The sequence below is a fragment of the Marmota monax genome, unplaced genomic scaffold, assembly GCF_021218885.2.
Source record: "Marmota monax isolate L192 unplaced genomic scaffold, Marmota_monax_Labrador192_F-V1.1 WCK01_AAM20220418_F8-fsc00008, whole genome shotgun sequence".
NCBI classification, from domain to species: Eukaryota; Metazoa; Chordata; class Mammalia; order Rodentia; family Sciuridae; genus Marmota; species Marmota monax.
Window position 1 is genome coordinate 21629834 of NW_026694432.1, and position 17893 is coordinate 21647726.

A 17893-nucleotide genomic window follows, 5' to 3' on the forward strand; every position below is an offset into this window, starting at 1 on the left:
CATATTTTGTATTTTATTTAGAGACAGGGTCTCACTGAGTTGCTTAGCACCTTGTCATTGCTGAGGCTGGCTCTGAAGCCCCAATCCTCTTATCTCAGCCTCCTGAGCCACTGGAATTACAGGTATGTGCCACGGCACCCAGTTTAACTTGTACTTTTATTCCAGAAATTCTACTTCTAGGACTCTACCCTACAGAAATATAAGAGCCCTGAGATAAATGTTTAAGAATATTAATCATAGTATTATTTGCAATAATAAAAACTTTATTTTAATTTAAATGTCTATCAATAGGCAGCTATTTAATTGTGATAAATGTATTTATATATTTAAATAGATTGCAGATTATCTGAAGAATGGAAAAGATCTGTATTCTCATGGAATGATGAGGTTTTTTTTTTCTTAAAGTATTTTTTTTTTATTTTTTAGTTGTAGTTGGACATATACCTTTATTTTGTTTATTTATTTTTATGTGGTGCTAAGGATTGAACCCAGAGCCTCGCAAATGCTAGGCAAGTGCTCTACTGCTGAGCCACAACCCCACCCAGAATGTTTTAAAAAATAAAATTCTTAAGTATGAATCAGCTGTAACAGTAAAACAATATAGCGTTTTTTGGACATTTAAGTACTATTTGAAAATGTGTTTTTCTTAACCACAGGTCATACTCATTTTGTAATTAAAAACAATTTCCAAGGGAGGAAAATCAACCTGCAACAGAATAAACAAGATGTAAATATTGGGAAATGACTTGGACTCAAAACCTGCAGACTAGATTCATTTACATTAGGACATGATTAACAATGGGATAATTATAAATGTGGACTACACAGGCATAAGGGGGGAAAATTAGGGACCTAAAGGCTTTCTGCTATGGATTTTTGAGATGAAAAAAATCATAGGGGGCTAGGGATGTGGCTTAAGCGGAGCGCTCGCCTGGCATGCCTGCGGCCCGGGTTCGATCCTCAGAACCACATACAAACAAAGATGTTGTGTCCGCCGAAAACTAAAAAATAAATATTAAAAAAAAAAATCATAGGATCTTGAAACTAGGAAGATCATTATGCCTAACTTCCTCATCATGTTGAGGAGAAAAGTAAAGGCCAGAACTTAAGCAAAATTTGGTTCAGGTTCACAGAGATAGTATTGAGTCTGCTTTTAAGAAAAACCAAAGTCCTCTTAAGCCTGGTCCCTAAGTTAAATCAATAAGGGAAACTCTGTGAAGGTGATTATTGACTTCAAACATTCTTATGGACTTAACACAGCAAAAATAGGTACTTTCAGAATATAGAAAGAAAAATAGCAACCTATAATATAAATTTTTAGAATCATTTCAAAAATTTATATTCCCTATTTCCTGTATGAATGTATTAAGTTATTATAAACATAATAAACAGATTACAGAAAAAAGACAAATGTTCATATTTCTACATCTACTCAGTAAATAAAGCTACATTGGAAGCATTTTTTAATAAGAGTAATAATTCTATTATAAATTCAGTTTTGTATCTTGGCCTTTTTTTCTTTTAATAGCAAGGAAAAAGGTTACAACAGTGTATTATCATTATTTTGTGGCCATATATAATTTGTATATTCCTAACATTCTTTTTTTGAGAGAGAATTTTAATATTAATTTTTTTTAAGAGAGAGAGAGAGAGAGTTTTTAAAATTTATTTTTTAGTTTTTGGCGGACATAATATCTTTGTTTGTATGTGGTGCTGAGGATCGAACCCGGGCCGCTCGCATGCCAGGCGAACACGCTACCGCTTGAGCCACATCCCCAGCCCCTATATTCCTAACATTCTTAGGAAAGAATTTAAAATTTTAAGAACTAGAGAAAAAATTAGCCCCAAGTTATACAAATTGTACTCATTTGTCAGGCCCAATAAAACTACAAGTTTTCATTTTATTTTGCTTGTTTTTTTCAGTACTAATTATTCCAATTTAAAACATATTTCACAATTTAGTCATTCTAATGAACTGAGCCAAGGGCTGAAGAGAGCCAAGTATCATTTCATGATGTAACTACCTGCTATCTGGTGGGTCACTCACTCAACTACAGTTCCTGAAAGGTTCTACTAAGAGTTACATGCTTAGTTTCCTCTCTCTTACTAAAATATTATTGAAGAAATTTAGATAAAAGTTATATGCTTAGTTTCCTCTTCCTTACTAAAATATTATTGAAGAAATTTAGAGAATCACCATAGTTCCTCAAAGTCCCAAAATATTTGCACTGGAAGGGTCTCTCTTTTACATTATCTAGATTATTCCACCTCCATATGACAAGACATGAAACTGAGACCTAGAGAGAGGAGCTAGTGTAAATGGCAACTCACTCACAATTATGCCTAACCTCCTCATCTTGTCGTATGCCTAACCTCCTCATCTTGTCGACGAGAAAAGTAAAGGCCAGAACTTGGTTTAGGTTCACAGAGATAGTATTGAGTCTGCTTTTTAAGAAAAACCTAAGTCCGGGCTGGGGATGTGGCTCAAGCGGTAGCGTGCTCACATGGCATGCGTGCGGCACCACACACAAACAAAGATGCTGTGTCCGCCGAAAACTAAAAAATTCTCTCTCTCTCTCAAAAAAAAAAAAAAAAAAAAAAAAAAAACAAAACCCAAGTCCAGGCCAAGGACACATAAGTAAAAACTGGTGCAAAGAAAAATCACTCTAATTAGAGGACAGCAGACTACAGACAGCTCATGGTAGCTTATAAATCAAGTCAAATACAAAAGAGTGCTCAAGATGGAGAAAATCAAGCATACAGTGGATAGTGGATACTTTGAATAACAGGGCTCAATTGTGTCTTCTAATCAGGCTCACATCATCCTCTTAGGAGCTTTTGGAAGAGTATGAATGCTGCTCCAGAGAGCTTTTATTATTTGGCACTCTCTCAGTGGTCAAAACCCTACAGGTTACAGCTGAGCCTAAGAATTAAGTTTCATGTAACTTTGTACACAAGTGTGACTCTGAGAACCAATCCTCAAATCCCACTGCACGCCACTTTCCAGCTAACACAGTGGGCTGGAGCTGTCAAAATATCTCATCTTTCTTGGTTTGAACTAACAGTGTAGCTCTAAGAAGGCAGCAGGTAGCTGTGAGCTCAACTCTAGTTAGAACATACCTGAAATATAATACACAGAACCTATAAAAACTGGAGAGATCAGGTTAGTGACGTGTGCTTGAAATGCCACACAGGGAAAAACTGATGAAACCAGGCATTTTCGCCAACAGAAAAGACTTAAAAGGATATGACAGGAACTTCAGATCTCTAAAGAAATGTTAACTGGGAAGGGAGATTACACCCATTAAGGTGGGAGAGGTTTAGTTTTGGCTTGAGGGGATGGTCTATAGACCCCTTGAAATGTTAAGGCAAAGGTTTTCACAGACCCATATATTTTTCTGGTGAAAACCCTTTCAGATCCTCTAAGAATCAGTGAGCTTCCAAGTAGCTGAGACATGTTGGGTTAAAAATAAAAGGAGGATGAGTTTGGTTCACTATGAAGAACAACTTCCTATCACAGCAGCCCCAAAATGGGTAATAGAGTACCAGGAATGACAGTTAAATTCTTTATCACTGTAGGTTTTCAATCAGAGTTAAAACCCTCATGTGCCAAGGCTACTGTGAGGATTCTTTTGTCAAATTATGGGTTCACCTATTCTAGGAACCTTTTTTAAAATTTGGCACACAGCTGTCTTCAATTGTTTTTAAACAAAAACCACTTCAACTTTTTTTAAAAAAAGGATATCTTCATAATAAGAGTTGGTGATTAAAATGTCTATTATAGAGATATCATATCATAAAGGCTTAGACTTTTGATTGAAATAATACAAAAAAAATTTTGTAAAAGTATATTATAATCTATTAAGAAAAGGCAACTTTAAAACATCCACATAAAATCAATTGTAAATAATTTTTTCAAAGAAATGACCATATTTTAAAAACTTGAACCTAAAATTTCTATCCATCTAAGAAATCATTAACACTTACCTGTGTGCCATACGTACTGAACCCATACATATGTGCTAGCAGCAAAAAAAAGCCATTGTATGGGAATGAAGAGCAGACATATTATATTGGATGTGAATGCTACACAAACAAAAAATACTGAGAAGGCCTACGGGAGAAAAGAAATCACATCTTAGAACTTGTTATTTTCAAACACTGGTTTTTAAAAGCTTATTGAACAAAATTAATGAAAACAGAGCAAATTAATAACAGATCATTTTAAAACATTTAAAATCCATATAAAAAAGTAGTGGTTAACTCAACATTAAAGAGTTAGTGCCATTTATGGTCTTTCAATCATGAAGAACTAGACCAGAACAAACTGAGGCTAGACCACAATGAGCTATGGGAGGGTTACCTGAAAGAATAAGAATTTTAACCCAGAAAAGCCTCTCTCCTCACAAACCACTCCTAGATAGTCTCATTTCTGTTTTCAGTGCTGGTGACTGAAGGCAGGGCTTAGGTATGCTGGGCAAGCACTCCACCAGCAAGCCACACCCCAGCTAAAAGCCTTTTTATTTGGGAAGGGTGGGCACTGCGGATTGAACCCAGGGGTAATTTACCACTGAGCTACATCCTCAGCTCTTTTTATTTTTTTAATTTTTAGACAGAGTCTTACTAAATTGCCTAGGGCTTTGCTAACTTGCTGCAGCTGGCCTTGAACTTGCAGTTCAGGGATTACAGGCATGTACCACCACACCCAACAAGAGTCTTATTCTTAAAGGATAGGCTTGTTGGAACACAGGTGAACCATAATATTAGTAAGACATAAGCTGATGTTACTAATCTTAATAATGTAGCCTTCCTCTGGTTACCATCCTCTGGTTACCACTATCTATTACCAGCTGGACATGAGCTTGACACCATCTTTTTAAAGCATGGATTTGCTCTGACCAAAGCTCCAGGCCTGGTTGGAGATTTACGGATTTAAGGTGTGGTTATGAAACAACAATGGAACCAACACACAAACCCAAAGAACAAGCCCTGGCCTGTGCCCTTGCTAACCCAGTAGTTCTAAAAATTCGGTCTGGGGATTTCTGGAGGGTCTCAGATCCTTCCAGATGGTTTTGAAGTGAAAACTGCTTTTGTAATAATACTAAGATATAATCTGACTTTTTCACACTCATGTGTATAGTAGAAATTTCTAAAAGTTACATGACATTTGGTATTGCAATAGATTGAGTTCAGAAACATATATGAAAATCTAGCTGTCTTCTATCAAGCCAGACATTACAGAGATTTGCAAAAATGAAGCCATTCTTCTATATTTTAATATATTTTTTAATTTTTTTGTTTGTTTGTTTAAAAACATAATTTGTGGGCTGGGGTTGTGGCTCAGCAATAGAGTGCTGTGCAAGGCCCTGGGTACGATCCTCAGAACCACATAAAAATAAATAAATAAAATAAAGGTATTGTGTCCAACTACAACTAAAAAAATAAATATTTAAAAAAACATAATTTATATTAACATGTAATGGGCTTACTACTGTTATTTTCAGTAAGTTAATATGCATTTTAATTTTTGTTTTAATTTATAATATTAAAAATATGGATAGATATGATCCACATGAATACTTCTCTTTGAAGTACTCAATAATTTTTAAGAGTGTAAAGGGGTCTTGAGTCAAAAATTTGAGAATCACTTTTCTAACTCCAATTCCATTACTACCAGGGATTTCAGAAGCACTTCTGTGTAGAACTGAACAATTTAGTGCTTCCTCCAGGACTATCTCCTTACTTAAGTGTCTATCCAATCTCTTCCTTCTACTTGAATGGCTAGAAGGAAAAGATATGAATACCTGGGGTTAGATAAAATAGCCCAAGAGGCCAGTTTTCAGTCCATAGACCCTATTAGCTCATTCCAGTACAGCAGTCTCCTAAACATTGCTTATAAAATCTACTGTAAATAGGTCACCATCAGATATTGAAGATTTTCTGAGAAGGGTCATTAAATCCCTCAGTGTTGGAGAGCATATATTAGTAAACATACCAGTCCCTGGTATCTGAAGGAATCATAGACGCTTCTGATGAAAAGCCAGAATGGCCACAGGTATTCAAATCTGAACTCCAGGACAAAATCTGCAAGGAGGACAAGTGCCCACACTACCAGGAATTTCAGGTATAAAAATGTACTGCAAAATATAAAAATAAAGAATTAATTCAAGGTCATTTGTGAAGAACTAGAAACAGAAAATTCACTGTTTCAGTTTAAAAGACACAAACAAAATAACTTTTTTACCATGAGCGCAATAGAGATAAAGCACAAATAGAGATGCTGCCATTGGCCTATCCAAATTTTAAAAAGCACTAGTGTTCATTCTGAGACTCATAACTATTGAGATAAGATGATGACCAAAATTGCTTAATCCCATTTAAGATGGAAAAAAAAAATTTAAATCTCAACACTATTTTAAAAATGTGCTAAGTGTCTGACTTTAAAATACTGCAACACTCTCAAAATTATAGCTTTCAAGCTGTTCTTCATTAGCAGAAAATGTCATGGTTGAAAGACTTCAAATGTGCTGCTTCTCCACCCCTCTACATCTGTTTGAGAGTCTTTGAAATTGTTGATGCAAACCCCTATATGCTTGAAGAATTCTGTCTTTTTTCCCCCTTCTCCTGCCTCTCCATATAGTTTACATCTGCATTAACCAAACAAAAACCAAATGACTTCCCAAAATAGAAACTAACTGAGGGAGCAGATGCCAATCACTACCAAAGGACTGTGAGGGTGCAAAAATACATGTTGAAGAAAAAACTCCTTAAGTATCCAGGCCTTGTTCTAGCTGAGAAGTAAATGTATGTGTTCCTAGTTCCCTTAGGATTTATGTTAAACAGAACAACTTTGACAAGCCAGTCAGGATACAACTAACCACTGCACTAAGCTCAAAAAGAGGTAAGGACATGGATAAAAAAATTACTATTTTTTTCATGAAATCTGAAAGTCCATTTTCCAGTCCATTAGTTGTACAATGGATAATACAGGTCTTTAAATTGTACCTATTAATAAACTTTTATTTATATGTTCCCAATCCTGATGATTCTGGAGCAGATCAAACTGAGGTATTAAAAAAGGTTCTAGGGCGGGGCACAACACCTGTAATCCCAGCAGCTCGGGAGACTAAGACAGGAGGATCACAAGTTCAAAGCCAGCCTCAGCAAAAAATGAAGCTCTAAACAACTCAGTGAGACCCTGTCTCTAAATAAAATACAAAAAAATAGGGCTGGGGATGTGGCTTAGTGGTCGATTACCTCTCAGTTCAATCCCTGGTACCCCCCCCCCAAAAAAAAAAGGTTCTAGGGCTAGGGACATAGCTCATTTGGTAGAGTGCTTGCTTCTCATGCACAAGGCTCTGGGTTAAATCCCCAGCATACACCCCCCCCCAAAAAAAAGGTTTCAAAATAAACAGATTGAAAATACCTAAAATTCACTTTGACTTGGGCTAGAAACTTGCATGGCATTTTGCAGTGCAAACATTCCAATACTGAAATGGTCAAATTAGTTATTTGAATAAATATCAACAAAATCAAAAATTTGTTGTTGTTTTGTTTGGGTGCTAGGAATTGAGTCTAGAGCCTTATGTATATTAAAATATGTCCTACTACTGAGCTATACCACCAGCTCAAATCAAGATTTTTAATAAATAATTTTGAAGGATATTTCAATAAGATACAAAAAGAGTTACATGGGAGTGGGGGGCAAGATCCAGCATTGAGGATTTTTTCTGCGCCCTTTGAAGTCATTAGGGTAAAAGATATCAAGAACAGACACCCTTGCCCTTCATGATATAATATTCATAATGAGGCATATTTTGTCATCTAGGATTTATTTCTAATGTTAATTCTTGAACTTCCATAGAGACTTGCCTAAAATCAAGAAACCCTGAGCAAACCCGAAGAACACATTCTTGAATTCTAAGAATTCTTTTAGCTTCACTCACTACAGTTCTACCACCCTGTTGAAGACAGAGCCCTCAAACTCATTCTCTTATTAAGTTCAAAACTGACCCAATAGAGAGCAAAGCACATTTTATTAGAAGGAACATCTGAGTCAGGCAGGTATTAGGGATCACAAATCTAGTTTGAAACTAGATTTCCAAGCTACATGACTTTAAAACTAAAAGGAATTTTCCTTGTGTCTAGAACTGTTTCTACCTTAAACAAGGTATAATAGCCTCTTGGTCATCTTTTTAAAGCATTTAAAAAATAGCATAGGGCTGGTTATAGCTCAATGGTAGAGCATTTGCTTAGAATGTGGTAAGGCCCTGTGTACTATCCCCAACACTAGAAAATTAATTAATTAATTAAAAGGGGTATGAAAATGTATTAATTTTCTGGTTAATCCTTTTTCCCATGGAGCTGTCTCTGGAATGTTGCTGAATGAGACATGTGTACCTCATGGTACCATTCCCCAGCTAGAAAAGGAACAGTGATACCAAATGCTCTCTGCCCAAAATTCCCCCAAGGCATGGCAGAATCCCAGTCTAGCTGGCAATACTCCATTTCACTGTTTAGAAAGCATTATCCAAAAGAATAGCAGCCTGCTCTGAATACTTTTAGCAACTGGATCATTTAAAACTAAGGCAATACAAAAACAATCATCCTTGTTGGTGACTATTCTTTTTCAATTTTGTAACTTCAAGGTGAGGGGTTTCTTATACATTTAATTGCTCAAGCAACTGCTTTTATACCTTTGATGTTCTAGACTCCTAGTTCTTAATGAGTCTTAGTTTAGAAGTAAAAATATCTAATAAGGAAACCTGATCATTTACAAACATATGCCACACCCTCAGCTTTCCCCAGGCTCCCCTTTCAGGTGGGCCTACTTCTAAAATCAAAAGACAACCTAATTAACAAAGCTGATTTTCTCAAGAAATAATCTTAAATTCTATTGAACCATTTCAATCTTAAAAGAGTTTTAGAAAATTTAAGAAAGCTGCCTGATTCAGTATTCATTTAGCTTTTTACATCAGAAAATCATGTTTATCCTTCTGTAGGTACATATAAAAAGTTAAAAGATAGTAATCTAAAATGACTGCTCATCAGTGTAGAAACCCTGACTAATCCTTCTCCATCCAAATTCTGAAGGTTCTAAGATTTTTGCCAAATCCAAAGCGATGATATTCCACAGGGAAATTTAAACCATTATGGAATTCCAAAATATTTCTTTTAAGCCATGAAGAAGATATAATTAAATATACTTTTATATGGGTCATATGACTTATGGCTAACTTGATATTATTTTGAGTCTCCAAATCCAAGTAAATTTGCTAATAATGATAAAATAGTAAAGCCTAACCGCAAAAAAAGAAAAAAAAATTATTCTTCAAAATTATATATTGAAACAGGGCAGGCCAGTAATATCTTTTGATGGTTTGTTAACTATTCTGAATGCCAATGAAATAAAGAAAAGGCAAATGCAATTATTAGGCTTATGGTGTCAAGTCTTCAAAGTGGATATTTTCTATAAATTTTTTTATTCTATTCCTATTGTGCTACTTACAACCATTTTTTTTGCCTGAATTCATTTAGTAATACTCTCCATCTACAGATTAATAATCTATGATTAATATGAAGTGGTAATGAACATTCTTCTTTTTCCAAGTAAAGTGCACCTTCTCTTCAGTATCTCTAGCTGCTTGTCACCTACATCATTTTCTGGAGACCACATAATTACCATAAGAAGGCCATCAATCCTCAGTACCTGACCTTTTCCCTACACAGACTAATGGCCATTTAGTTCACTTGGTCCTCACCACAGAAATAAGCCTGTGGAATATTTCACTGACTATACTAGTAGCCATCTATCTCAATCCTAGCTTTCCTGACCTCTTGGTAATGGCAACTGTAAATCACCTTTAGCATTCAGTATATGGCAAGATACTTCCTACACCCAGCTGCTTTGTCTTATCTCTTATCCAATACCTCTTCCTACTGGACATCATCTCTAGAATATTTATCCAGCCCCTTATATGCCTTATACTCATGCTAAAGTTTCACGTGGGCTGATGTAATTACACACAGTCTTGCTACTCAAAGTATGGTTCATGACCCAGCATCATCATCATATATAAACTGTTTAGAAAAGCAGAATTTCAGGGCCCAATCCAAGCTTATTTAATCTAAGCCTGTATTTTAACCAGACCTCTAGGCCATTTATGCATACATTAAAATTTGAGAAAAACACAAGTTCCATGCCATAGTTTGAAAATCTCTCTGAAATTCATGTTGAGATTTAATCCTTAAATTCACATACCAGATGCTATTTGGAAGTGGAGCCTTTGGAAAGTATTTGGGATTAGATAAACTCATCAGGATGGGAACCCTATGATAGGACTGATGCCTTTATGACAAGAGGAAGAGCCAGGATTAGTGGCTCTTGCCTGTAATCCCAGCTACTTGGGAGGCTCAGGCAGGAGGATTACAAATTCAAGGCCAGCCTGGACAACAAAGTGAGACTGTGTGAAGGAAGAGGAGAAGGAGGAAGAAAGTGAGAGAGGGGAGAAAGGAAGAGGAAGAAGAGGAGGGGAGAGGAGGAGAAAAGAGAGACTTGAGCAGTTATGATACAGCAAGAAGGCCCTTACCAGATGCCAAACAGATGCTAGAACTATGTTCCACAACCATAAGAAATAAATTTCTGTTTTTAAATAAATTACTCAGTATCAAGTATTCAGTTAGAGCAAAAGGAAATGGATTAAGGCAACTTCAAGCTGTCATGGAACTTCCATTAAATTCCATGTCTCAGAAAGAAGACAATCAGTACAGATAATCAGTACTTATCTCCAAACTGTTAACCATCCTTCCCTCAACCAGAAAATGTTCAGGGTCAGTTCTTCCATTTTTCTACAATTCTTTCTGAATCACAGAGAAGATCCCATCTAAGTACAAATAAATATAAAAGAATAACTTCCATTGCTGCTCATCCTTCAGCACACAGCATGAGTATCATATCACTTCCTCAAAAAAGCATTACTGGCCCCCAAATAAATACTGGGACCCCATTAAATGCTCACAGAGCATCCTGTACTATAAAAGTATTTAACCAATTAAAATTAAATACTATTTTGTATAATTAGCTGTTTAGATGTAAAGTCTACACAAACAAAATGATCTGGCCATTGTGTTCCCCACTTCATACCCTCAGTGCCCAGCACAGCAGCTAGCACACTACATTACAGGAACTTGAACTTCTTTCCCCCAACAATTCTTGTTGAATGAATGACCTGCAATGTAGAAGAGTTTAGGACCAACAGGGCTTTTATCAATGTGCACAGTTAAAATGAAAATAGAAGAGATGATGCACAGGTGACTAAGAGGGTGTCTGATCAAAACAATAAATACAGCAACAAAGATATCAATACAGCATCTGCCTGAAGGATTACCATGCACCTGCTTCCAATCTGTTCTGCCTGTTCCTCACTAGAAAGAAACAAATGTAATCAGCCTTATTCTGGGTGCCAGACTATCATCCCATTTGGCCTACCTGCTACTGGGTCTGACTCCAGCAATGGTTCTCAAAGTATCCTTTAGTAAGCCAGAAATTTAAGAGGTACAGAAAAATATAAAATCACACTTCTTTTCTAATGGGTTCATCATTGTGATTTTTAAATGAACTAATAAATGTTTTCAATCTTTGTCATTTTAATTTCTAATACAATAAATATCGATAGATTAAAAACCAAAGCTCTTTGAGGTTCTCGATCTTTTTTGGGTAGTCCTGGAGACTGAACCCAAAGGTGCTCTACCACTAAGCTACATCACCAGTCCATTTTATTTTTTATTCCGAGACAGGGTCTCACGAACTTGCTGGGGCTTGCCTTGAACTTATAATCTTCCTGCCTCAGCTTTCTGAGTCCCTGGGATATAAGTCTGTGCCACCGTGCCCAGCTTGGCTTCAGTTGTGTTTGTTTGTTTGGTTTTTAATACATTTTTTTTAGATGTAGATAAACACAGTATCTTTATTTTTATTTATCCATTTTTATGTGGTGCTGAGGATTGAACCCAGAGCCTCACACATTCGAGACAAGTGCTCCACCACTGAGCTACAACCCCAGCCCAGCTTCAGTTATTTTTAAGAGCATTAAGTAAGGTCCTAAAACAAAAACAAAAAAAATTTCTGAGAAATCTGAATTATGGATAATTGTGTGCAAGCCTCTAAATAAAAATGAGGAGAACAGGGCTGGGGTTGTGGCTCAGTGGCAGAGCGCTTGCCTTGCACATGTGAGGCCCTGGGTTCCATCCTTAGCACCACAAAAAATAAATAAACAAAATAAAGATATTAAAAAAAAAAATTAGAACCACTGCTGTAGTCTGAAAGCATATCCTGGTGTACAATCCAGAAAAGGGGAGCAGGCTGAGATAATCCAAGCTATTCTATATATCTTTTTTCTATTTTAAGCCTCCTATAAAGGAAGCCTTTCTAGAGTCAAACACACACAAACACAAATACAGACACATGCCTGCACACACAGACACAAATACCTAAACAGCCACTGCAACGACTAATATAACAATGTGAAACAAAAGAAAAAAGTTACCCAGAATGGGAATAAATTTTAAAAGTTTATAAGAATTTTGTGATATAGTATTTTTATAAAGGACTATATATACTACAGAGATACCAAGTATAGCAATGTATTATAACCTAATCTATGGGCTGGGGATGTGGCTCAAGCGGTAGCGCGCTCGCCTGGCATGCGTGCGGGCCCGGGTTCGATCCTCAGCACCACATACAAACAAAGATGTTGTGTCCACCGAAAACTAAAAAATAAATATTAAAATTCTCTCTCTCTCTCCCCCTCCCTCTGTCTTAAAAAATAAATAAGTAAATAAATAAAAAATAACAACCTAATCTAAGTGGAAAGTTTGGAATTTTAGAATTTCTGCTTCAAAAATACTTTCTTCTTCTTTTTTTTTTTTATACTGAAGATTGAATCCACTGAGCCACAATCCCATCCCTTTTTATTTTTTATTTTGAGACAGTCTCACTAAGTTGCTTAGGTCCTCACTAAATTGCTCAGGCTGACCTTGAACTTGCAATCCTCTGGCCTCAGTTTCCCAAATCATTGGGGTCACAGGAGTGTAGCCAACCCACCCAGCCAAAAATACTTTTAACAGTGTGAAGTCTATGGGGCTTAGGATGGGGAGAGATAAAGAAACAAAATAGAAAAATAAAAATAAAAGCAATGCTTAGGCCCTAAAAGAACAGTGTCAACATTGTATAAATATTTGAAATTCACTTCAAAAGTGAATCAAATATTACTATCATTGATAGTGAAAATCTACTTAACAATACCTTACATTTTTAATCACACTTGTAATCTTTCCCAAATGCTTTTTTATTAATTATCTCATTTTATCTCCACAACTGTGAAGTAGGCAAGACAGTTATTGTTATTTTATAGGAAAAAATCTGAGGAACAGGGAACTCTAACAGGCTACAGGAAACTGTTGAAAAAGCACAGAAAGACAAGTTAGGAGACCGACCACAAAGAACTGTGTTCATTCTGCATGGAAACCTGTGATGTTTTTATGGTGAATCCCTATATAAAGAAGTGAACATGTAAAATAGAAGCCTATTTTTGTCAAGTAAGAAATATACATTTGTTTATATATAGAAAAAACCCTATATTTATAAGTCATACAACAGCAACTATGCGAAGACAGAACTACGAAGGGATTTCACATTATTATTCTGTATCATCATACTGCTTTTACTTGTTTTTTATCAAGCATATGATACTTCTTTTCAACTTTTCATTCTGAAATAACTTTGGGACTAACACAAAGAATTCCCTTATACATTTCACCCAGATTCCACAAATGGTAAGACATTCAAATTTGTTAACATTCTCTCCCTATATATGTTTACATATGTTTCCTGAATTATTTGAAAATAAATTGTAGATGTAATGCTACTTTATCCCTAAATTTCTCCAAAACAAGAGCATTCTCCAATGGGACCACAATTATCAAAACCAAGAAATTGGGGATGGGGTTGTGGCTCAGTGTTTGCATAGTATGCTTGAGGCACGGAGTTCCATCCTCAGCACCACATAGATGTAAAATAATGATACTGTGTCCACTTAAAACTAAAAAATAAATATAAGAAAAAAGAATCCTTGTTAAAAAAAAAAAAAACAAGAAATTAACATTAATATAGTACTATTTATTATCTGATCTATATCTGACCTTATTCAAATTTCAGTAATTACCTCACTAATTTCTTTTATAGTGAAAGATAAATTAATCCTGGTCCAGGATCATATTTTGCATTGAGCTGCCATGTCTACTTTTTAAAATCTTAATAGAGAGAGATCCTCTTTTTGAGAAGGAAAAAAGATTAATGGCCTTGGGCAAGCTACTCCTGATACCTACCTATTGTTTCACATGGAAAATGAACATTATGACACTTGCCCTGTGTGTAGAAGGAGTTTGAGAGGATCATATAAATTATGACACATAAGCACCACTCAGAAAGGATGAAGGGACACAAAGCAACGAAACAAAAAGAGGACAGACTTTGGAATGAGGAGATATATGTCTCTAGCAAGAAACTAAACCTCTGGCAACCTCAGTTTCCTCACCTGAGAAACTGAAGCTAATGCCTTTAATGAGACTAAATAAGATAACAAAGATAAAGGCAGTATGACAAGTATTTTTTTTATTTTTAAATTTTACATATTCTAATTAGTTATATATGACAGCAGAACGCAATTCAATTCACATTATACATATAGAGCACAATTTTTCATGTCTCTGGTTGAACACAAAGAAGATACACCATTCGTGATTTCATACATGTACTTAGGTTAATGATGTCTGTCTCATTCCACGATCTTTCCTACCCATATGCCCCCTCCTTTCCCCTCCCTCCCCTTTGCCCTATCTAAAGTTCCTCTATTCCTCCCTTTCTTCCCCTATCCCCATATGAATCAGCATCCTTCCATCAGAGAAGACATTCCGTGTTTGTTTTTATTGGGACTGGCTAACTTTACTTAGCACTATATTCTCCAACTTCATCCATGTACCTGCAAATGCCATGATTTTATTCTCTTTTAATGCTGAGTAATATTTCATTGTGTATATATACACCATATTTTCTTTATTCATCTAATGAAGGGCATCTAAGTTGGTTACACAATTTAGCTATTGTGAATTATGCTGCTATCAACATGTGGCTGTGTCCCTGTAGTATGCTGTTTATAAGTGGGATAGCTGTGTCAAATGGTGATTCTATTCCCAGTTTTCCAAGGAATCTCCATACTTATGCCAAGTATTTTATGTGACCTTTCTCAATTACAGTATTCCCCCCATATCTTCTAGGTATACTTTCCAAGATCTCCGGTAGATGCCTGAAGCCTTGGATAGTACTTAACTCTATGCATACTATGTTTTTTCATATATACCCATGATAAACATTAATTTATAAATTAGGCACCATAAGAAAGTAACAATAACTAATTATAAAAACAATGTTAACTTACGAATAACTTAAAAACTGGTTATTTATGAAATTTTTCATTAAACATCTTCCAATTTTGGGTATCTATGGGTAATAATCAGAGGAAAGTAAGCCAGGCGTGGGAGGCTGAGATAGGAGAATCACAAGTTTAAAGCCAGCCTCAGCAAAAAGTGAGGTCTCTCTAAGCAACTCAGTAAGACCCTGTCCCTAAATAAAATACAAAATAGGGCTGGGGATGTGGCTCAGTGGCCAAGTGCCCCTGAGTTCAATCCCTGGTACCCCCTCAAAAAAAAAATTAAAAAAACAGAGGAAAGTAGTCTCGCAGTGGCACAAGCCTATAATCTCAGCGGCTTGAGAGGCTGACGCAGGAAGATCATGAATTCAAAGTCAGTCTCAGAAACTTAGTGAGGCCCTAAGCAACTCAGACCTGTCTCTAAAAAAAAAAAAAAAGAACATTAAAAAGGGGTGGAGATGTGGCTCATAGTTAAGTGATGACAGGTTCAATCCCCATACCAAAAACAGAGAAAAATCTGAGGAAAGTAAAACCACAGAAAGGAAGGACTACTATAGCTTTATAACTACCCTATAAAAACAGGTATTACAAATGAGAAAACTTAAAGTTAAAATAGGTAAATGACTGGCTCAAGCTCACACAACACAACTGGAAGCAGAGGTATTATCTGAACCCACATCCTTAAGACTTCAAAGCCTGTGTGTTTATCTACCATATTCAACTTTCTTATCCTATTAAATGCTTTCTTCTTTATATAAATATTTTCTTCTTTATATGCCTTCACATATATATGCATATATATATATATATATACACATATTCAAATCATATAATTCCTTAATCCTCCAAGAGAACCAAGCCTTTAAAAAGTGAGAATATGTACATTATGAGAATAAACACTCAATATCTTAATTCATAAATTTCCAATTTGTAAACTTAATGTAAATATACTATGACACTGCAGAAAAAATTTCAGGGCTGGGGATGTGGCTCAAGCAGTAGCGCGCTCGCCTGGCATGCGTGTGGCCCGGGATCGATCCTCAGCACCACATACAAACAAAGATGTTGTGTCTGCCGAAAACTAAAAAATAAATATTAAAAAAAAAATTTCAAATTGAACACTTTATAGAAATAACATTTCCAGCTGGGCATGGAAATGGGGTGGGGCACAGCTATAATCCCAGCTGCTCTAGAGGATCAAGAGTTCAAAGCCAACCTCAGCAAAGGGGAGGCGCTAAGCAACTCAGTGAGACCCTGTCTCTAAATACAATACAAAATAGGGCTGGGGATATGGCTCAGTGGTCGAGTAGTCCTGAGTTCAATCCCTAGTACCAAAAAATAATAATAATAATAAAATAAAACAATACAGAATCTCTCTCTAATGTCAGGTTCAACACTGCTGAAGGTAAAGCCTACCATGATTACTGAAATGCTTTTAGGCTGTGAGACTGCAACACTGGTATCTGGGATTCTCGCTGAGGAACATGTGTACAATCAAGGCAGGCAGCCTCTGGTGACTTTAATAACCATAGCCCAAAGGAGTCTAAAACCAGGCTTAAAAAAAAAAAAAGCATCATTAAAGAAACAGGAAAAGCAGTCAAGTGAAATCTCTAAAGACCAGACTATTTAGACAAGGGTCTAGAAAAGGAAAAGTGGGAAGTTGAGGAGGATGCAAATGTGATCATTTAAAAATTTTTTTTTAATATATATATTTTTTAATATTTATTTTTCAGTTTTCGGCAGACACAACATCTTTGTTTGTATGTGGTGCTGAGAATCGAACCCGGGCCACACGCATGCCAGGCGAGCGCGCTACTACTTGAGCCACATCCCCAGCCCAAATGTGATCATTTTAAAATGTCACTTTTGAAGAGTCCCAAAGATCAGAGAACACTTCTTGAAGTAAAGATGAGGAAAAGTATTATATACACGAGGGCAGTCATAAGTTCCTACAAATAATTTTAAGGCATTAAGCTGTGAAAACATGACTTTCAGGCAACACTACAAGCAGAATCAGCATAGGAAGTAGTCATAAATTTACATGGAAGGTATGCTTCCTTCAACCACCAGTAACAAAGATATAAAATATTTCCTGAAGCTAAACATAGGACTTACTTAAAATTCTTAATATATTTGCTGTGTAAGTAATAATTCTAACTGGAGAGACCCAGAATATACTTTTAATATAAATGTTTCTGTCCCATCTTCTATTTACTACATTTTTATCTCCTTTTCTTCCTATTATAAAGTCAGTAATTCCAGGGGATGAGCGGTGGGGAGAAGTATCAAGAATCCCCTATGGCTTCACTATACAGCAACAGTCCCACCTCGCCTGAAGAACTGCTGCTACAAGAGATGCTGCTGGGGGAGTGGCAGGTGTCTGTGTGTGGAGGTAGACCAGGGCAAAGAAT

The 17893-nt window shown here is 36.0% G+C and overlaps 1 protein-coding gene across 2 annotated transcripts in view; it reads right to left on the reverse strand.

The window, feature by feature from the left end:
- Positions 1-17893, reverse strand: part of Maco1 (macoilin 1) — a 63185-nt gene that overhangs the window by 41202 nt on the left and 4090 nt on the right. For both annotated transcript variants that reach the window (XM_046468814.2, XM_058571048.1), the window contains exons 2-3: positions 5996-6137; positions 3988-4114 (exon numbers count right to left, since the gene is read on the reverse strand). In XM_046468814.2, coding sequence (XP_046324770.1) covers positions 3988-4114; positions 5996-6137 — 269 coding nt within the window. The remainder of the gene's footprint in view (positions 1-3987; positions 4115-5995; positions 6138-17893) is intronic.